At 52.9% G+C, this 21,564-nt stretch overlaps 1 protein-coding gene across 1 annotated transcript in view; it reads right to left on the bottom strand.

The window, feature by feature from the left end:
* Positions 1-517: 517 nt before the first annotated feature.
* Positions 518-21,564, bottom strand: part of ANTXRL (ANTXR like) — a 36,420-nt gene continuing 15,373 nt past the window's right edge. The window contains exons 9-16 of the mRNA XM_067708894.1: positions 15,779-15,877; positions 11,965-12,034; positions 11,297-11,387; positions 10,107-10,289; positions 8,567-8,605; positions 7,372-7,497; positions 6,717-6,824; positions 518-745 (exon numbers count right to left, since the gene is read on the bottom strand). Of these exons, the coding sequence (XP_067564995.1) occupies positions 518-745; positions 6,717-6,824; positions 7,372-7,497; positions 8,567-8,605; positions 10,107-10,289; positions 11,297-11,387; positions 11,965-12,034; positions 15,779-15,877 (944 nt within the window). The remainder of the gene's footprint in view (positions 746-6,716; positions 6,825-7,371; positions 7,498-8,566; positions 8,606-10,106; positions 10,290-11,296; positions 11,388-11,964; positions 12,035-15,778; positions 15,878-21,564) is intronic.

The raw sequence follows: 21,564 nt of genomic DNA, 5'->3' as shown, positions 1-21,564 counted from the left end.
CTGGGCCTAGGGACCGGTTGGTTTACCTGGAAAGAGAAGATGCATTTCTGGAAGATGCACTTCCGGCTGGTGAACTGTAGAGGGCCTCGTCTCTTTCTGAGACACGTTCGCAACGGAGGTAGCCAAAAAATGGAAACCAGGAGCACGGAGTGAAGGAGGTGAGAAATTCAAGTACTTCTCTCTGCGTCAGATTAGGGAAGGAGACACAGGATACTATTCATGTTTCAAAGACGTTTTGGGCTTTGTTCAAAGAGCAGAATTTGACTAAAACTCCACGCGTCCCAGCCCTTGGTGACCAGGGCTTTGGGGAGTGGGACTCATCATGTCTACACCCACAGGATGCCGGGGTGCTTTGTCCTGGCAGGAGCAGTATACATACGTCTCACCAGGTAACAAACTCTGATCAGCAACAAATTCCAACGCCTTTCGACTGTAAACCAAGTCTCAGTATACATGTCTAATTCAGCAAACAAAGGGCTCTTAACAATCTTGGGTTCTTGGTGCTTTAGAGGTTGGGCTATGGGGGCTGGAGTGACAACGTGGCTCCGCAGCATGGCCGGGCAGGGGGAGAGATGAGCGGCTGCATCCTGGAGGGAAGCCTGGAGCACACGGGCGGGGGGTATTGGCACTGTGAGCAGCAGCTGTTGACGGAGAAGCACTCCTGGCTGGGCTGAAGGCAGACCTTAGGGCTGCAGTGCAATTGCCCACAGTGGGGCTTCATGAGGGCGAAGTTGAGGCACTTCCCCTGCAGGGGACAGAAGAGACAGAAGGTCACTAGGAGCCTCTGGAACTGGGAGCAGAAGGTTGCGGTTTCCCTGGCCTCTGGGGCCTGCCGAGCTCCTTCCCTGTCTCAAGCCCACCCTTCTCCTGCTGCCCAGAGTTCCCTGATCCCCCTGCTGGGTCTGTCTTGGCCTGTTGGTCCCTATAGGTGCGCCACGTGGTGTGCAGACTTCAGGCTTCCGTGAGCCTGCCATTCACGCGTGAAGTGTTACCCTGAGTGCCTGTGAGTGACAAAGGCCATTGAGCGCTGCCTGCTCCTCCTGGGGCTGTCATTTTCATCACCCTAGTTTTTAAAATCCTTAGTAACCTTTTAGAATGATCGTGGTTTTCCCTGGTAATGTAGCCACATTAGGAAAAGAGAACACCTAACCCCCCTTGAATTTGAAAGAATGTTCTTAACAAATCTTCAACACCTTGAGCCTGACCTTGTCCTCTTCCATACCCACAGGGATGTCTGATCTGATGAAGCTTTCGGGAACTACACCCTGCTTTGGGACCCGCACCTCTGGGCGCAGAGCAGAACCAGACCCAGAGATGGGAAGGGATTTCTCACTCTGACTTTCCCCGGCATGACAAGCCTGAGATAGTTTGGTAAATGTCACTTTCTAGCAACTTTCTATGTAAAATCACCTTAGACTTCAATAAGTTAATATTTTCTCTTTTACAGATAAACATTTTTACTTTTCCTGATCATAAAAGTAGTACCTGCCCATTATAGAGAACCTAAGCAACACAGGAAAATATTCACGAGGAAATGCATGCTTCTTTTCCAACCACCCACAATAACCGCTATGAAGGGGATCCTGAACTCTCGGCAGACAGCAACTTCTTTGATCATTTATCAGCAATTCCCCTTTTCTGATCTCCACCCCCAGCTGGCCGTTCTCCCTTCCAGACGCACGGCCCAGGCTTGCCCTCTCCTGCCACCTTCCTGCGGGTCCTGTGTCATCCAAGTTCACATCCCCTGCCTCCTACTCTGCAGGCCTCTTCAGCCTCTAGGTCCCCAGGCCCAGCCTCGGGGCTCAGTCTGCCCGAACCCTGTCCTGAGCTACGAGTGTCTCCAGCTGCCCATCCGTGCTCTGCACCCACTGCCTGTCCAGGCCCTCAGCTCCCTTCCTAGGCTGACTCAAGTGTCTCCTCTCCCCTGGTCACCTGGCCCTTCCCCTCCTCCCCTCACCCCCCAATCCAGGCCTCATGGAATCAACTTCCTCTGGCTTCCTCTTCCTCAACTCACACCTTCAGCTGTGCTTCCTCACTGTCTGGGAATCCAGCCCCAGTGCCCAGCCTGGCCCACCAGGCCACCCAACCGCCGGCTCCTGGCCCATTGCCAACACTGCCCGCACGCACCCAAAGTGTCCCTGTGTCTCAGCTGCACCCTCTGTGCTCCTCTGCTCCAGGGTTGTCCTCCCTGCCTCTCCATTTCCCATATCCAGACTACCTATCCTCTGAGGCCGCCTCTGCCCTCCCGCAAGTCAGTCTGGGAGCGCCTGGGCCACACAGCCCCCAAGGCACTGGAGCTGGTTCCCTCTTCTCTCAAGCCCACCAGCAGGGTCTCCCTCACTGGCAGGACCTTCACCCTTCCTGCCCTAGGACTGCACCCCAAATTCCTTAACTACTCTTAACAGTTCATTTACTTAGGTGAATTTTAGAATCATTTTGATCAAATTCCTTAAAAATATTCATTGCAATTTTCACTAAAGCAGCATTAAGCCCATGAATTCTTTTGGGAAAAGCTGACATTGTGGTCTAGGTTTTTGTATTTTCAAGTCTTCTCTTCTAGCGAAGAGTAAAGTTTTGTGGTTTCTTTTTATTACAGGTCAGCACACGTTGTCACACCTGCGCGTGGGTAAGTTCTTTTATTGCTACCGTGAATAGACTGGGATTTTCTATTTTTATTTCTAAGCTCCTTTATTCCTGCTTATTTATCCAGACGGTGAAAAGACTGTTCTAGACCTAGTGTCTACCATCTGCTGTAGGACCCCTTTGATTTCCTCAAAGCACGACTGCAGGGCACCTGTGCTGAGGCCTGGCTCCTCTCCCTCAGCTGCAGCCCGTCACTGGGAGCTGTAGCGGGACGTGTACGTGGGCTGAGGGAGAGAAGCAAGTGGCTCCAGGTGGTGGTGGAGGCCCCTGGGTAGTGGCAGAGCCCCTGAGTCTGTTGTGTGATCATAAGGGGGTGAGGGAGGTGACTAGGGGCTGAGGGGGGTCTCCCTCCCCTCTGGTTTTCTATTAACGAAGAGATCTAAGCCAGTGACCAATTACTTCTTACATCAACTCAGCGACTCCACAGTGAAGGGATGTTTAAGAGATTGGCAAATGGTTGATTGAACCTTGATCTCCAGTGCTTTGGAGCTTTGGTTCCATTTCTGGATTTCCTGCTTATTACAGAGGGAAGTGTGTGCGCACGTGCACATGTGAGCGTGTTTGTATGTGTGAATGTGTGTGAGAGAGTCTGTGTGTGTGTGAGGAGTAGGGGGTGAGGGTTGTCGAGCATGGAGGAGCAGGCTGCTATCACTGTCCCAAAGTTATGATCTGGGACTTTCACAAAGGTCACTGTCTTGAAGGACATCTGTCAACTTGGGACTTTCTGGAGGGCTCAAGTCCTGCCCCAACTTGACCACACATGCCTTGGTGCTCCCTCTGTGGGTGGGGTCAAAAGATAGGAACTCAGGAGCTCCTTGGCCATGAATGCATCATACGGCCTCTCTGCAGCTCTTATCGTTACCCAGGACGATTGTTTCCAATAAATATTTGTGTGTTCATATTTAGAGGAGGTCTGCAAGCAACACAGTGTGAAAATAAGAAATTAACATTCATAATTGTTTGCACATCTAACACACTGCACAGAGGAAGGAATTACTTTCCAGTTGTTTCCCTATCACCGTGATAGCAGGTTACAGGAGCTGTAGCCTGGACTTGGAAGTGAGTCTCCCTGGGCTCTGTTCACAGCCCTGCTGTACCCCTCCAGAACTCTGTCACATTGAGCCCATCATGAAACATCAGAACCTCGGTTTCTTCAGCTTCAAAATGTAGAGGAGTGATCATCTGGCAGGACAGAGAGGCAGCCAAGCACAGGGTGAGGTCTGGGCCCTGGACTGTTGGTACTGGCCTTACTGCTTCATGCTATGCGGCTGGGCAGGTGACTCAACTGCTCAGGGGTCAGCTTCCTCCCCCGCAGAGTTTTGGGAGGATGAAAAGAGTGAGCCTGTGTAAAGTGCTCAGTGTCTGGCGACCCCTACTCTGTATAAACGGCCGCTGTTGGGAGAATGAATGAGATCCTTGTGTAAAGGGCCTTGCATGGTGGTGGCACCCAGGTCACACTCTCTTGGAGACAGTTGTACCACTGTCAGCATCACATTCAGTGAGAAGTGGAAGGTTTCCCATTTTTACCCGATTTTTCTGACGGATCTAGAACTGATTTCCATGAACTGAATGGGCTGCCCTGGAAAAGGCAGGGAAGGAAGAGAATCAGGACCTTGGATTGGGGGCAGGGTTTGGCTCAAGACTAAGAAACTAAACTGAGTCTTGCTGTGTCATTTTGTATATGTGTGTACACTTATACAAAAGGGACACTTTTTAGAAGGGACGCTTATTAGAAAACTTCCTCTGGGCATGAGATGGCGGTGGGGCAGAGAGACACGGTCATTTCACAGAAGGTTACAGTAAACAAGAATGACTGCTTCTGCTACAAAAACACTGAGATTTTTGGTAAACTGAGCCTTTGAGAATTTTCTGCATTGTACTGTGCTGAAGTGCAGAAACATCTGGATTGACTGAAACAAGCAGCTGACTGAGGTTTTAGAAGGCAGTATCTCCTACAAGTTCAACCCCAGACTCCACAGTTCACATTCTGAGCACGTTCACATCCGCAGGCCTGACTGCAATTCCAGTCCAGGCTGAGGAGTTTGGAAACAACCTCCCTGTGGATCGGGAACTGGAAGGAGGAGAGAGAGGCTGTGCACCTGTGCTGCTGGGAACCTCCTCTCCTGCGGCTTCTGTTTTCCAGCACAGCCTGGTGAAGAGGGTCTGGGCAAGATTCTGTCTGAGCAGAACACAGGGTGGTCTGCAGTGAGCAGACGGAAGACTTACGTCTGCACGTTCAGGGCTGGGGTTGGGGGCCGACTGTGGTCTGCAGAGACTGTAGGTCCCAGCTGACACCCCGTCACTTAGACCAAGATTAACTTTAAGCCTGGGACCAGAGCACTGAGGCCTTCAAGAAAGGAATCAGGACTCACTCCTGCACCTACTGGAATCCTGGGGTGTCCACAGAAATCCTACAACACTAGGTCTCCAGGACTAAGGTTGGGAGGGACAAGGTCAAATGGGATGGGGGCAGAGGAGTGGGAGGGGTCACATCCACCAGGCTCAGTTACGGGCTCCCAGCCCCTCTCAGGATGAGCAGGGTTGATTTCAGGCAGCTCTGGCTGCTGCCATTTACTCTCTGGGTGGTCCTGGCAACTCCCCTGATGTGTCAGGCCTCAGTTTTGCCTCCAGCGAGCACACAGGTCACTGTGAGCCACAGACTGCTGTGCGGACTCGAGAGCTGGCATTGCAGGGGCCTGGCAGAGCCCTGGGCAGCTGTAAGGCCCCCTAATCCATCACTCTGCCATTACCCCAACCTGAGCTTCGAAGAGTGGCCCTGGGAATGGGACCATTTCAGAGAGGTGCTCAGGGCCCCTGCCCTTACCTCACTGGGCAGGAAGGCCATACCTGGCATCTTCCCTTTGTCCACCCTCTTGCCTCTTGCCTCCCTCTGCTTCAGCTCTCTGTCTTGCTCTGTCCCTCCTGATCCTGAGTGAGCATCTCTGGGTGGGTGTCTCCACTGTTCAGGGCATAAGGCTGGGGTGGGGCTCTTATGACTATCAAGGGGCTGGTTCTGGGAGAGGCTCCAGGAGAATCAGGTGGAAAATGGGGCTTCTGTGCAATCAAAGCTGGGACTCAGAGCTCGATTCAGACCCAGAACTGGGAGCCCAGCTGCCAAAGGAGCCCTGACACCACTGTCACCACACAGTGTCTCTGCTGGGTGTGAGCATGCCTCAGGTATGTCACCAGCAGTGTCCAGAGGCTTTCAGGCCTGCCTAGAGTTTCCAAACGCCCACCTGCCCAGCCACCAAGAGCCAATGTTTGTCTGATTCAGTGAAGGTGGTGAGTGCAGCCCTCACTATAGGGTTGGCCCGGTCTATGCAAAGGGTCTGCGTTTGGAATGGCCAGGCAGATGATTTTCAGGCAAACCACTGCCCTCCTTGGGCCCCAGGGGCCTGAGTAGGGCAGCGCCTGGCAGTTTGGGGGTAACCATCATGAGACCATGAGTGCTGACCCAAAAGCAGGGCAGAGCAGTGAGAAAGGTGGGCCCAGACTCAGAACTCAAGTCTAGCTCTGCCCCTCCCAGCTGTTGTGACCTGGGACAAGTCACTCAGCCGCTCTGTGGGTCAGTACCCCCTTGGTAAAGTTGGGATAATAGTCGTATCTACCTGTACAGTTACTAGGAGGATTAAAGCAGTGAAAACATGTAAAGTTCTTGAGCAACTGACCCACGGAAAGGACGCAATAAAATTATCTATCATTATTATTATTAAATAACAAGGATGACAAGTGGAGAAATTGGGCTTCTCCCCACTGTCACAGGCACTGACACAAGGAGGGCATCTTTACTACCTGGTAAAACCAGTCAGTGTTGACCAGACAACATTGGGGAGGGGGTGTCACCATGTCCTCCGCCACTGCTGCAGCTGAGTGAGCAGCCCAGGAGGGTCTCATGGATGGGATGCAGCCAGCAGTCCCACAGGGTCAGGTAGGCAGTGGGGAGGGACGATGGACGGGAGTCCAACAGGCCTCTCCAGCCCTTTTCGCTTAAGATTGGAATTGCTGGGCATTGCTCTGGAGAAGAAAGGTCCTGACATCCTTGAGACGAGGACGCAGGGGAAATGCACGGGCACCATGTTGAGAATCGTCTGGAGGCTCATGAGCTCCAGGTCTCCACGCCTTGGGCGTTCCTCTCGGCAGATGCCCGGAGAGGGCTCTCTGACCCACAGTCCCGGAGGCAACTGTCAAGGGCAAAAGCAAGACCGCAGCCCACGGGGAGCATCTTACCTGTGCCCTGCTTACCATGTCCCTGGGCGGACACCACATCAATGACATCTGGTTGCAGTGCTGGACAAAGTCACACAAGGTATCCAGTTTTCCCTGAAAAGCAGAAGTGGTTGTGAGGAAGCTACAGGCATAGATGCTGCCTCTAGAGGGGTGGTGTCCCCTCTGACTTGAGATGGCCTGTCAGGGCTCTGTCCCCACCAATTCCCTGAGATAGCACTACAGCCACCCTTTGGGGCCACCCACCAACATCCAGAGACTTGGGCCCATCCCAAGGGGGATACCCTGGTGGTGATGGGAACATGAGCCCTCATACTTTTTGGCCTGCCCTGGGCCACTAGGGTCGGGAGGGCTTTGGCTTTTCTCTGGCACCAAGTGACTGTAGTCCAGTACCCATAGCTCATTTCCATGCCTTATGGGTCCAGACCTGTGCACGAACCGGCTACCCTCACCTCCTGCTCCCCAGCCTTGGGGTCACCAATCCTTCCCAAGGGCCTTTCTCACCTCCATTCGTTTCATCCTGCCTCCTTGGCACCCACAAGGGACAATCACTGTGGGGCATGACATTTGACATGTCTCCTCTGGCTCCGAGGAAGAGAAAACACTGTCTGCATCCTTGTCTGGCAGCTCCTGGGTGCAGACAAATGACATCTGTTGCCTGGGCTCCTGTCAAGTACTGGCCTCTCAGCAAATGTTTGCTGGAGAATCAAGGACAAATGAGCAGCGCCTGGCACGTAGGAGAGTGGCCTCCATGTGAAAAACACACCAACTCCTTTTGGTTTACAAAGATGGCTCTTCTCCAAACATCAACAAACTCTATCCTGTCCCCTTGGTTCCTGGCAGCCACCCTTGCAGGAGAAGCTGGGCGTGAGGCTGTGCCATGTGACGGAGGCTGGCAGGGGTGTGGGCATTAGCAGGTGACAGGGCTGTATTCACCCGACTCTGGCAGATCCAGCCTCCAGGCCACACTGCAGCCAGTGTAGACGTCAGCCCAGGCAGTGACCCTGTTTCCCACAAGATCTCAGGCCCAGGTCCCCCTGCCTATGGACACGGCACCCCTGCTCTAACTACTTGTTATGGGCCCTGGGTTGGGCCCCTACCCCGGGTCAGCCCCATCCTCCTCACCTGGCCCTTGGTCCCTGTGCTCACCTGGGCTGTGCTTCCTTCAAAGCTCAATGCCCAGTAAGAGTCCCTCCACCCTCCTCAGCTCCCCAGTCCCTAAAGGCCAACCCTGCCAAGACCCTCACCCTGACATGAGCCAGGGATGAAGACCAAGGAAATGGAGCCCAGCATACATCAGAGCCCAGGGAGGGCGACCAGGTCCCTGAAACCTGGGGATCCTTTCTCAAAAACTCACCTGAGTCCTGGGAAGGACCATCCTACTAACAGTCCTTTGGGAATTGAGAAAAAGCCCATTTCTATCAGGAGGGATCATAGCTGTGATAAAGGTCCTCGATCAGGCCATGCTAGGAGTTCAGGAATGATATTGTCTGGGTGACATTTTCTGAGCCTACTTCTTCATCTGCATCCCTTCCTGCCCTCTGTCACTCTCTTCTTTCTGCCAGCTTTTCTGCCCAGGTAGGTGGGAGCTGGAGGGGCGGGGGAAGTCATATCCCCATACACAGCAGGGGGCCTCTCTGTTCAGGTGAGTGTGTACATCAGGCATGCTGACAACATCAGGACCAAACACACCTCTTACCCTTTCTGGTTTCTGCACTGGTGGTGGCTCCTTGATGGTCTAGAATGGAAATGGTCAAAACTGAAGTGGTCAAAGTTTAGTGCCCATAAAACTCACCTCCACTGAAGTGATACCTTCTGCTACCAGGTCTTTGCAGCATGAATTGGCTTCCCTCAACTCTCACGCCCTAGCCTGGGGGTCACAGCTCCCTCCCTAATGGCTTTCTTCACCTCCATCCATCTTTTCCTTCTTACTTGGTACCCACAACAAGGGACGATCACTGTGGGGCATGGTGATAATCACAGGTTAGAATAGAAGGCATGTGGAGGGCTCCAGCTCAGACACACAGACAGGAGGGGACCGTGCTCAGCAGCAGTAGGGGGACAGACCATGGCCTTTTGGGGTGTTAACCTTGGGGCCCACTGTCTGTGGGTCTGCAAACAACAGGCTCCACCTCCCTGAGCCTCAGTCTCCTCAGTCATCAAAGGGGAATCGGTACCTCCGTGGAGGGTCAAGGGGGAGACAGGCAGACTAAGGCCCCTGGTCCCTGGTAGAGTTTTCAGCCGCAGCCCTGACATCATATGAAGACAAGAGAACACTCCCCACACCCCTCCTCCTCTCCCCTTCCCTCCCTCCCCCTGCAGCCCTCCCTGCCTCCCAGCCCTCAGGGATGACAGTCCACCTCCCTCTCCCCAACCCGGCTTTCTCTCCTCACTTCTCGCCCTTTGCAGAAATCTGACCTGCTGGCTTCTATGCTGCCTTGCTTGTCCTTTCTCAGCTCTGCTTGTTCCTCTTCTTCACCCACCTCTGGCCTGTGTCCTTGCAAACCCAGCCGGCCAGCGCCTCTGCCTTCTCTCCCACCCAGGGCCAGTCTCTGTCCTTTATCATTATCACCACACCTGCCACACCCTCTGAAGGTGACATTTACCCTCAATGCCCCCCAGCTACCAATACCAGACCAGACATCAGATGGTGAGCGCCTGTGGGCAAGGGTAGTGGCTGCTTCATTTCTGCCCCTTTGTGTGCAGCACAGGGCCCTGCACATCCTGGTGACTTAGTGATGACTGATGAAGGAATGACGGAAGGCACCAGAGATGGGCAGGGATCCATGCTGTTTTCAAAGGCACAGCTGCCCCCAGGGTTAGCATCCTCCTGGCCAGCATCCTTCTCCCTCTGGGCCATCATTGCCCTTGCAGATCCCTCTTCGTCCCCCAACAGCAGAGACTCCTGGGGTCTTGGTCTACCTGAGTCCTTCAGAAGCCTGACTGCTGTGGGGCAGCCCTGGTCTCAGGAAGTCTGGGGTCCCTTTTCCCCAGGGGCTGGGACAGTCCATAGGCCACCTCCCTGTGGAGCTGAAAGCACGAAGCAGGTGGCCCCCTAGAAGCCCAGGCTGTGTCTATGCCTGGGATGGGAGGACAGGGTCTGTGCCTTGTTTGCTTGTGTGTTGGCCCTGGAGCTGATGGGAACCCGCCCACAGGCAGGATCGTGGGGCAGGTATGGGCGTGGTCCCTTAGGGGTTGGCGAGGGCTGGACGCAAGCTGTGCGGGCAGGGGTCACTCACCTTCCTGCGGCACAGCCACCAGATGCACCAGAGCATCAGGAGGAACAGGAGCAGGGCTGGGATGAGGGCACAGAAGTAGAGAGGGTTGACATAGGGGGTGAACTGTGGGGGTGGTGATGAGCGAGGCTCCTCGGGAGGCTGTTGGGCAGCTGGTGGGGCATTCCTGTCATCTAGTCTCGCTTCCTACAGAAAAAACACACAGCAGAGTCCCGGCATGGACCAGGCACCTGCTACTTGGATCCCATACCAGCCCACCCTGTCCTCCCAGTCCCCCTTCTACTTGGTTGCCCCACCTGAGGACACAGATTCTAGGAGGTCGGGGCTGGTACCCAGAGAGCCACTGTGGAGCCCTGGGCCACAGACCCCACCGCTGGCCCTGCTCAGAGGCTCTCCCCAGAGCCCTGTCAAGGAAGCCCAGTCCTCCATGCAGTGACAACCCAGCCCTCACTGCCTGCCTAGTATGACATACAGGGGTTTTATGAGGACCACAAAATGCTACGACACACAGATGGGTGAGGGAGGGGCTTCGGGGCCTCAGAGAGGTGTGGATGCAAGAGCAGAGGCAGGACACCCTGCTCACCTCCCCGTAGCCTCCCTCCCCTACTTCCCCGCTCTGCAACCTCGGGCCAAGCTGACTAAGCATGGTCACAGCTGCTCCCACCCTCCTGACCCTGATGCCGGGGACCCCGACTTGGAGGGCCCAGGTGTCCTAGAGGCTCTGGACCCTGTCTCCTAGCACACAGTGCCCCAGCCTCTCCCGCTCACCCCGGCTGGAATCCAGGATGGAGCCTTGAGCTCCCCACCACAAGGCCAGGGCCAGGGGAGATGGCAAGGTGGGTCCAGGGTGGGCAGAGCCTCAGCACTGTTTCTGGACTCTGCTTAGGGCTCTAATTGGTCTCTTCCATGTGCCTTCAGTGACACTTGGTTCACAGAGACAGCAAAGGTTTGCAAGACCTGGACAGTAAGGTGTCCCCCAGGTGCTCTTTTTAGTAGCACTCTCAAGGCACTACCCAAGCCTCATGGGGGTTCAGCTCCTGGAGGTAGGGCTAAGGGCTCCGAGCTACCTGTGAGATGCTGCTCAGGGGCCTGTCTGCACAGGCTACCTGCTGGGCCTGCCTGGGGTGTTGTTCCCTTCACTTGCCTCCCCAGGGTTCAGGGTGTCAGGACAGCCTTAGATGCTAGAGCCTTACCCTGGTACTCGCACAGTTCTTGCTGGTGATGCTAACATTGTTGGTGATGAAGCTGACACCATTGTTCAGGCTAACTTCAACAAAGACCTCCCTAAAGCATAAAAGGGGCAGACAGTGACTACCAGGCCAGACAGACATAGTTCTTACACTTGACTCAAATTGTAGCTTATAATATCTCCTCACTGTAATGACTTTGAGCATCAGGCATTCAGGGCTACCAGAGAGCAGACAGCAGGGGTAAGGGGAGCTCATCCCAAAGTACTACGAGGTCAGCTTCTGCAGTGAAGGCTGACCAGGCAGTGAGGATCCCTGCATGGGGTGAGATGTCCTCGTGGCCATGAGTGAAGTGACCAGGGATGGCGGTATGATGTCACCATCCCGACTCCTCTGTATGTACAGAGTATGTGAATTTAGCTCCAAAAGGCTGCCTGGAGCAAAGGTACCATCCCTGGGGCACATCATCTCCTGCATCCTATGCTCCTCAGCAGAGCCTGGGCCACAGCAGATCGCTGAGCACCTCCAGGGACCACCAACCAGGGCAGGTGTGAAGCATGCCCTCAGTCCTCCTGGAGACAGACATGTGCTGCCCCAGTAGAGGTGGCTTCCTAAATTTTTTACACTTCATGGTGGCAAAAACTGCCCACTTGGCCCCTGAGCTGGGCACTTACTGATCTGGCTTCTCTATCTTTACTCCTGGGCATGTTATACTGGTATCTTTCACAGACTCGGCTTTTATATCTGAAAGACAATCACATGAGAAGAATGTCAGTGGACTTGTCCACCCATCCGCCCCTCCCCTTCTGCCTGCCCTTGGAAGCAGAGCTACCACTTTGGCAGAAGCAGCTTCTCTCCTCTGCCTTCTTCTGACACCTACTGTGCACCAGGCACTGTCAGGGCTCTGGCGTCTAGTGGGAACAAGGCAGGCAGAGGCCCTGCTCTCAAGGACCTGACATTTATGGGACTGGAGAGGGAGACAGACAATAAAGTAACAAGCAATGAACAAAATAAGCACCGGAGTGAAACCAGATGAGGGGAAAGGCCTGGGGAAGAGGGTCCAGGCTGTAGGCACCTGTTCTGAGGCCTGAGGGCATAACTAGCTGAGCTTGTTGTGGGAAAGAGGTGAGTGAGGAGAGGGGGCGGGGCCTCGTGGGCCCTGAGAAGGGGTTTGGGCTTTATTCTAAGTTCAGTGAGCCTGTCGCGTGGCTGGCCAGGTTCGGGTAAGTTTGGACACAGAGGTAGCAGGACCTGCAGGTGGACTGGATGTGGGATGAGAGCAAAGAGGAGTCAAGGACGACGTGCAGGTTAGTGAGCAGAGCACCTGGGTGGGTGGTGGTGACATTTATGGACACAGGGAAGCCTGAGGGGAACAGGGCTTCTTTGTTCGTGCTTGTTCTGTAACTTTGTGGGAGCTGGGAGGTGGCACGCCGGAGGCTCAGACAGTCTGTAGCTAGTAGCTGTGGAACCTTCTTCTCTCCTGAACCCTAACTCTTTACATCCTTGTAAAAAAAGATGTAAAGAAAGATAGGAAGGCCCAGCTGCTTTGACTGCTGGCTTTCCTACCAGCTTTCTCCCCACCCTGCTCAAACTTCCCCAGGTCCCAGACTTCCCCTCTGAAAGTTAGAATCAATGGTCCCAGAGGGCTGCAGCGGTTCTGACATCGGTGATTCGGGAGAAGAGTCCTTTCACTGGCCTTTTTCATGACACAGGCTTCCCAAGGCCCTAGGAGCTAGGTCACCACTTCCTGGGGCCTGGAACCACAGCTCTGCACCTGCTGCCCTGTGTGGACAGATGCTGGCCTGCACATTTTTGCTGTGTAGGATGAAAGCAGGTTCTCTCCTAGACTTGCACCCACAGGGCTGTGATCAGAGGTTAGGGATGAAGTTCTACAGGAGGGGCCATGCCCAGGGCCACGCCTCTAGGGACACGTTCCGGAGTATCTCCCTAAAAGTGGAGATAGTTTTAAATGTTCTTCTTTTAAATTTATTCAAAAATAGGCTTGTCATCTGTTCAGAAATATTCTCTAATTTTTAAAAGACTGGAGTCTAGGTGTCACTACCTGGACACTTAAACTTCAAAAGTACACAGATCATAATCAAACTAAAGATTTTCCTCTTACATTCCTAGTCTGTGTTTTTAGAGCCTCCTTTTAACTTAGGGGCATTTTTTTGGGAACTAATATGTCTCATGAAGAAGGCTCTGCGTGACGCTCAATACTTTCCTCAATTCCACTTCAGTTTTTCTTCTATCGTTCAGGAAAACTGGGGTTTACCAGCGGTATTTGAGATATTACCGGCACTTATCTGTGGATTTGGAATCAGGGGTAACGTTTTATTCTTTACTTTTTTGTACTTCCTGCTTTCTACTGTGTAGCATTGTTATAATTAACAATCTCTAATAATTTGTATTGTTTTTCTCTTTTTTGCCGCAGGTCAGGGCTATTCCCTACAGGATGGTTCATTTCCATGTGGAAATGTTTTTGGATCTAACTCAACTGTCAGATTAGCTGTGAACTGTGTTAGTCCTTTGTTGGGACTGAAAATGAAAACTAATCGGCGAGTATGGTTAGGGGAAACGATCTGCATCTGAAGGATAGGATGGTTGGGATTAGTGTGAAAAAAATTCCAAAGGGGAGCAACTTACTTTCCATAGGCTGTTCACAATTCAGAACAGGGAGAGGGAGGTGACGGCAGGCACCCCACATACTAAGGGCCCAGAAAAGCATGGTTGACTGGAAAGCAGTTTCCAATATTAACGGATTAACTAAATATTTCACTTGCCACATTTAAAAAGCTTTGTCTTAAAATATGAAAACTTTACATACTAGCAACAGACAAAACATATAGAAACCTTGATTAAAATATTTCTTCTTTATGCTTCTCTATATTTTCTAAACTGTTCTGCCATATGTTTTAATCAGAGGAAAATGTAATTAAAAAGAACCAAATCAATCCTCATCAGTGCATCAGGGCTCCTGGCGATAAACAGCCCTGTACGGCCACTTCTGGTCAGCCTTGACTACGTGCAGTGAGGTGGTCAGCAGAGGAGCTCAGGACTGTGGGATGGGCCCTCCTGTGTGAGATCCCGGTGCTGGTCCAACTCAGAGAGAAACACTGGTGATATCTAGAGTGGGAAAGCAATATAGCCATGGACCACAGGGGAACATCTGAACACATTTCCTGGAGGGTAGGTTGAGTCCCACCTTCCTCAAGAACTGTCATCTCAGTGAGGTCAAAGGCCCAGACTGGGCAATCACATCACCTATGCCTACTTTCCAGCTCTTCCTGAACCAGCTTGTGACCTTGGGCAAGCTCTTGAATTGACTCTGACTCTGGTTTCAGATCTACACAAAGGAATAACAATAGGTTTCTTTTGAGAATTAACTGGGATAGTGCGTGTAAGGCACTTAGCACATTAGCAGATGTAGTAGGTGCTCAATAAACATTAGCTCTCCACATAAACGTGTTACTGAGTCCTAATCACTCCTGAGAAATTACAGTCCAAGGGAAATCTAGCTCCCTGAGGCCATCTACACACTATGTGGTGAGAGAGTGTGGCAATGGCAGAGCCCTGCGCATTCTATGCACCCGTGGAAGAAGGAGAGATGGCCCAGAAGTGTGATGGGGCGAGGGCTCACTCTGGGTTTACCAGATGGCCCTGGAATGAGGAGTGTCACTGAACATAATATAATCATATTAAATCAATGCATCAGGGGAGGGTTGAGAAGGAAGAGGAAGTTCAACTGTCCCCAGGCGCTCTGTGGGGGAGATCAGGCCCACCTCAGTGCTGAGGGCACATCTGCTGCCCCAACTGTGTGCTTCCTCAGGCCTCTCACCCTTCCTGGAGGGACACCTGGTGCCTGAGTATTTCCAAACAGTAGCTTTACATATGTGATAGGGCTTAGTTAGTGCACCTACCATACTGGCCCCATTTCACAGTACAGATAATAGAGGCTGGGAGCAGAACACTCATTAGGTCAAGATCACACATGTAATGTGGGCCAGAGCAAGGATTCCGGGCCCCAGGCCTGGCAGTTGGCATCCTCTCTCAATCCAGGTGACCACACGGTCCTGGGAGAGCTCAGTGCACCTGGCCCAGACTCAGGGCCCTGGGGCCGCCTCCACTTCCCACCAGCAGACTCGTGAGATTCAAGTCCTTGTCTCTCAAGGGAAGTGAGGGCCGAGGAAAGTGTGGGGGGAGTGTAGCAGTGAGGATAGACCCAGCACCCCCAACCCAGCCTTGAAAGGTGTACGTCCTGACCCAAGAAGCTCTTGATGTGCTGGGGATTGATCACTTCCTGGCCTGAGATGAAGGGAGCAGTGGCCAGGCTTCCCAGCCAGGTCCCTCCTTGCATTGTCCATGCTGCCTCTATCCTCACAGTGTCCACAGTGAGTGGTGAGCAAGGGTTTCGACGGCCTGGCTGGCTCAGGGAACGCAGTGGGTGCGGGAAGCGTGTCACTTGGCAGCACCAAGGGGGTTACTTACCAAACAACTGCTTGTCACTGAACTTAAATCTACAAATAACTTCATCCTTCTTCTTTGCATTATTAAATCCTTTTCCAGAAATCATCAATTCATTTTCATCTGCAAGGGCAACACCCAAAGGTCTGTATTAGGAGGGGCTGAGCGCTGTCTTCCCTCTGATCTTGCAGTTACGACAGGCCACTCCATAACTGAATTACCAGGGACTCTGACGAGGAAGCATATGTGTCTGAACCAGTATCTGTGTGCACACTGGGCCTCACCTGGTATCACAAAGGGTACAACTGAGATGGATGGGCCTTGAGCACCCAGGGGCTTCTCACCACTGCCCCTGACCCATCCAACTCATTAAAGGCATCCAGTCTCATACCCTCCACAGGGGCAAACCCAGCCATAGGTTTCTCACTCTGAAGCCAAGGTATTCCCTAAAAGGCACAGGCAGTGCTCTCCACCAGGCCCTCTCTTACACAAATGGCAGGAACCCAGACAACACAGGCTGAAGACAGTCCTGACCCTTGTCTGAGCTGAGCACACAAGGCTGGGTGTCTGTGGGGCTTTTTGACACTAGGGTTTCTGCTCCTCCTCCGTGTCTCTCTCTCTCTGCCTATGGCAGGCTAGAGACCCCAGGAGCAAGGCCAGGACCTGGGTGAGGCAAGGAGGTGAGGACCCTGCACAGGAGAATCCCCCATGGAAGGTGAAATCCTGTCTCAGCTGTGGTTCTGAAGTCGGCAATGAGTGCTCTGCCCCTCGCTCTTCCTGCCCCTTCATGTGCCTCACACAACCCCCCACGCCCACCACAGTGATTCACCAAGCATCTCCTTCTTTCAGGGTGGGAGACACTGATTTGCTAAGATGCAGTTCTGGGCCATAGGGGCTCCCCAGGCTTCTGGGTCCCCACTGGTGCTTCCTGACAACTGAAACAAATACTAGGGGATCCAGAGAAGGCAGCTAGGGTGCCTGACTTCTGGGGAGCTGGCCAGGATAAATGCAGGTCTTCCTGCTGCTAGCCTGAGGTCATTAGCCTCCAACTCTGTCTCCTGGTCAAGGTCAATTAAATACTTGAGGTCAGTTAACTCTGAGGGACATGCCTCAGAAATGCCAGCACAGCCTTGGACCTGGCAGTGCTGATTCGTCCTGCTTCAGATCTTCCTGTGGTCACCTCAGATCAAGGTGGAGCTTACAAATTCTCTTTTGAAGTAAACAGATTCTTGGGCTGTGGGCTGAAGCTGGCCTGCTAACATGTTTTGATAGGCTTTTGGAAGCAGAAAGCCCCCACAGAGGACCTGGCAGTCCCGGCCTCATGGTGAAGGTTGGACGCAGCCTCCTCTTCCACGTAGCTGACAGGAGGGAGGGCGGCAGCTGAGGGCAGGGCCGTCTGATAGCCCAGCGCGCAGCCCGTGCCGCGTCCTCAGGAGCAGCGCACGCTGCCCTCCGCCTGGACACCCTCCTTCCTCCTGTGTCTCCTGCTGCCCTCAGCCCCGCTCGGGTGCTGCTTCACCTCTGCAGCAGAGCCCCCTGTGCCCCAGGCACTGCTGCTCCCTAAGGGGGGCTTCTGAACTCCGGCAAGTCTCCAAAGTAGAAGGCAGGGTGATGGTTTCAATATTTCAGCAAAAGAGACTTGCAGGTAAAGGATTTTTGCTTTGCCCAGAAAGCTGCTCCTTTTGCTTCCCAACCCCTCCCCCTGCACCCCAATTCCTCCAACATATCAACCACAGGAAGGAAATGAAGTCACAGGAAGGTCTAAAATCGGCTTGCAGGGCTGCATGTCCCACGTACAGTCCACTGCCCACCAGCTCTCAGGCAGCAGAAGGACGAACAGTCCGGGTAAGGGAGATGGATCCTTTCTGGAACAGAGAGCTTTCTCTCTGGAAGAAAAGTTGTACACCAGGCCAGCTGGGGGCTCCAGAGAGAGGAGCTGGGAAGGCAGGCGTCTCCCTGAGAAGGCTGGTGGAGCTGAGCATGAAAAGGGCATCTAGCCTGCCTGAGACTGACACAGGTGCACAGGTGGACGTGACCTGCACTGGGGCGGGCGGGTCTGGGAGCACCACATGCTGCTTGGGACAGTCACTTTGAGAGAAACTGGACACTGACCAGCTGTGATCTGGGTGTCCCCTTAAGGCAGCAGGCCTACGTCTGGTCTTGACTCCAGGGAATTCCTTTCCCAAGCTCGCAGAGGTAAGCATCAGGATGGTCCTACAGTATGACTTCTAGTATCGACTTATTAGAAACAATCTGACTATTGATCAAGGGAGGCCCATGAAATAAATTGTTCCATCCATGCAATGGAATACTATGTAGACGGCTGGAAAGTACTATGTACTGCATGATCCCATTAATGTAAAAATATCCTTGTAAAGTATACTTAGGTAGGTCTTTACATATAAAAGCTGAACTCCTTGTGGTTGTTATCTCTGGAGAGAGTAGGATAGGACAAGGGGGGACCTTATCATGGTGGGGGACAGCCTGGACCCAGGCTGGTTACAGGAGTGTCCCCGTCTGTGCAGTGTGTCCTGCCTTCATCCCGCAGGTCCTCCTGTCCCGCACAGCCTGCCCACCCCCACCCCCTCCACCCCCCACCCCCCCAGAAGGTCTCTGGCCATGACGCAGAGCTGGATGCCGGACCTCAAAGGGAAGCCCTGCTCTGCACTGTGTCCTCCTATGGCCACACTGCTGGGCCCCACCTGCTGGGCTTCCTGCAGACACTCACTCTGGCCCAGTCACATACAGGAAAAGGAGTGACCAGGTGCCGCCTCCAGCCTGCCTCCGGGGTCCAAGCCCCGGGCCAACCCAGCAACACACAGGAGGGATGAATCCCCAAACCACGGTGCCGAGTGCCCCAGGCCAGGCCCTGCGCTCATCCCCTGTGAGTCCCTGAGGAGAGGTTCTAAAACAGCAAACTAGCTTGTGGAGGAAGAAATCAGGGAGTAGCTGCCTCCAGGGGGTGGGGCAGGGATTGCCTGGGGAGGGAGCTGAGGGGACTTTCTGGGGGCAAATGTAATGTTCTGAGTCTTCATAGGGCTGGGGATTACACAGGTGTGTGCATTTGTCATATCATTTGTCACTCGTCAAATGATACACTTGTTTGTTGCATTTCAAGAAGAAATGCAAGAAACAAGAAATCTTTTTCTTCATTTCAAGAAGAAAAATCTTAACAAAAATTGTTTCCCAGCTAAAGAAATGTGGTGCAGTAGCCTGATGACTGTAAGCTAGTTTGAAATGCATCAAGATATAAGATGGGGACTTCCCTGATGGTGCAGTGGTTAGGAATCCACCTGCCAATGCAGGAGACAAGGGTTCGGGCCCTACTCCAAGAAGATCCCATATGCCGTGGAGCAACTAAGCCTGTGCACCACAACACTGAGCCTGAGCTCTAGAGCCCGCAAGCCACAACTACTGAGCCCACGTGCCACAACTACTGAGCTTGTGAGCCTAAAGCCCGTGCTCCGCAACGAGAGAAGCCATGGCAATGAGAAGCCCGTGCACCGCAATGAGGAGTGGCCCCTGCTCGCCACAACTAGAGGAAGCCTGCAGCAATGGAGACCCAATGCAGTCAAAAAAAAAAAAAAAAGAAATAAGATGAATTGATGAAAACAGAGAGTCAAGAAAGAGAGAGGAGTTAGATAAATAAATGATAAAGGAAATACGGTCAGGTATTAACTGCAGATCCAGGTAGTGGAGAGAGGGGTATCCATTGTACGTTCATTTCCACTTTGCCATAGGTTTGAAATCTTCCGTAATAAAAAGCTGGAATAAAAACAATGAATTAGGGCTTCCCTGGTGGCACAGTGGTTGAGAGTCCGCCTGCCGAAGCAGGGGACACGGGTTCATGCCCCGGTCCTGGAAGATCCCACATGCCGTGGAGCGGCTGGGCCCATGAGCCATGGCCGCTAAGCCTGCACGTCTGGAGTCTGTGATCCGCAACGGGAGAGGCCACAACAGTGAGAGGCCCACATACCGCAAAAAACAAAACAAAACAAAAAACCAATGAATTGAATGATAAAAATAAAAAAACAAAGCTGTGGACACAGCCAAGCAGAAGTCACGGTTCATACTGGGTGACAAGTGCCTGACAAGAGGCAGGAATAGAGCAAGGGCTGTGAGAAGCCAGAGGGACCAGTTGATTAGGAAAGGCTTTGGGATTGAGATGCCCTGAGAATAAGACCTAAAAGGATGGTGGGCTGGACCCTGTAAAGCTAAGGAAGGTTTTGCAGGGAGCCCAGTCCCCCCAGCCCCCAGCCTCTGCAGCAGATGGGCTTAGAGCAGAGGTTGGACCTTGGAGGGTCTGGTTGTCTGGCTCAAGGGCCTCAGCTTCCATGGTCAGGCTGGGGTAGGGAAGTGGTCTTCTCTGCCCCTCAGGCCCTGTGCAGAGGATGGCTGGAGCACAGGTCTGGAGGCAGGGAGGCCAGCAGAGGCCTCTGCCTAGTCCTGGAGGGAGGCCGAGAGGCTGAAGAGGCCACGTGCCTCACGCTCCCCACTCCCGGCTTCCCCACACCCGGCCCACTGACTTATTCAGAACGACAGCCTGATGAACAGCTTCTTCTACTTTATTTGGGGCCCAGGTTCCTGCCTTGAGCTTTCCCTCCAAGTGACAGTCATGCTGTGTGGCAGCTTTTGACAAGATGACAGCAGCTGTAAAGGTCAGAGCAGCAGTGCTGGGCCACGCCTGCAGAGGGTGTGCGGTGGGCACCTGTCACCTCAGCTGGGCCACCACAGGGTGTGAATGACAATGGGCATCTTCCTCTATGGTTTGACAGGCCTGTGTATGTCCCAGGGACATAATCAGAGAAATGAAGCTGTCAGGCTACTGCACGGCTGGCACATGACACCAGAGAAGCCCTGGTTTCGTGTCTGGGGCAGCAGAGCTCAGATATGAACACTGCTGTGTGTGACCCCATGGCCTACCGTGCTGTAGCCTTGCAGTTCAGAGCACCGCGGCCAGGCCCAGCTTCCTGGGTCTGCGTCCAGCTGCATCCAGCTGTGTGCTGTTACCAGTGGGAGCGTGTGCTTATCCACCCACCTCAGCTCCACAAATCCCAGTGATGTGGACTCACGAGCCAGCACACACAGAGCTCACTGAGAGAGAGGGCTTCTTCCAGAAAAGCAACTGCACAGGATCCTCCCCACACCGATGCAGGGACCCTCCCAGAGGAGAGAAGGCAATCTTCTCAAGTTCCAGATCTCAGGGAGAGGTCGACCCCATTGAACCACTGGGTGTAGTGATAGCTGTGAGTATTTGTTGGATGCCTTTGTCAGTCTGTGTTGCTAGTATGACGCTGACCGTGAACTATGTCCAATTCTTTTCTTCATCCACTGAAATAATCATATTTTTCTTCCCCATTGTGCTGATGAGGAAAATCACATTGATACTTCACATACTGAATCAGGCTTGCATTTCAGAGGTGAGCCCTAATTATTCTTGATGTATTGTGTTTTTTTTATGTTGTTGGATTCTATTTGCTAGTGTTTTGTTGAGGGTTTTTAAAATAAGGTTTTTCTTATTTCTTAATTAAACTTCTGGTTTTGAGTTTAAAAAGTATGTACACTCATCATTTTGCAATATCTTTGTGTCAAGTCATTTTGTGGCATACATCAAACTTAAACAGAGCTGTATGTCAATTACACATCAGTAACACTGGAAGAAAGGAGTAATTATACAAATACACCCCCCCAACACTTGGCATACGCACCTCACATAAACATTCCCTTATATGCCCAATGTAGTCCTATGCCCACAATTTCCATACAATCATCCCACACACTCAGACATCAACACACACCACACACACTAT

Source organism: Pseudorca crassidens, chromosome 16 (genome assembly GCF_039906515.1).
Source record: "Pseudorca crassidens isolate mPseCra1 chromosome 16, mPseCra1.hap1, whole genome shotgun sequence".
Classification (NCBI taxonomy): Eukaryota; Metazoa; Chordata; class Mammalia; order Artiodactyla; family Delphinidae; genus Pseudorca; species Pseudorca crassidens.
The sequence above is the reverse complement of the archived record's forward strand: the minus strand, read 5'-3'. Positions and strand labels throughout refer to the sequence as shown.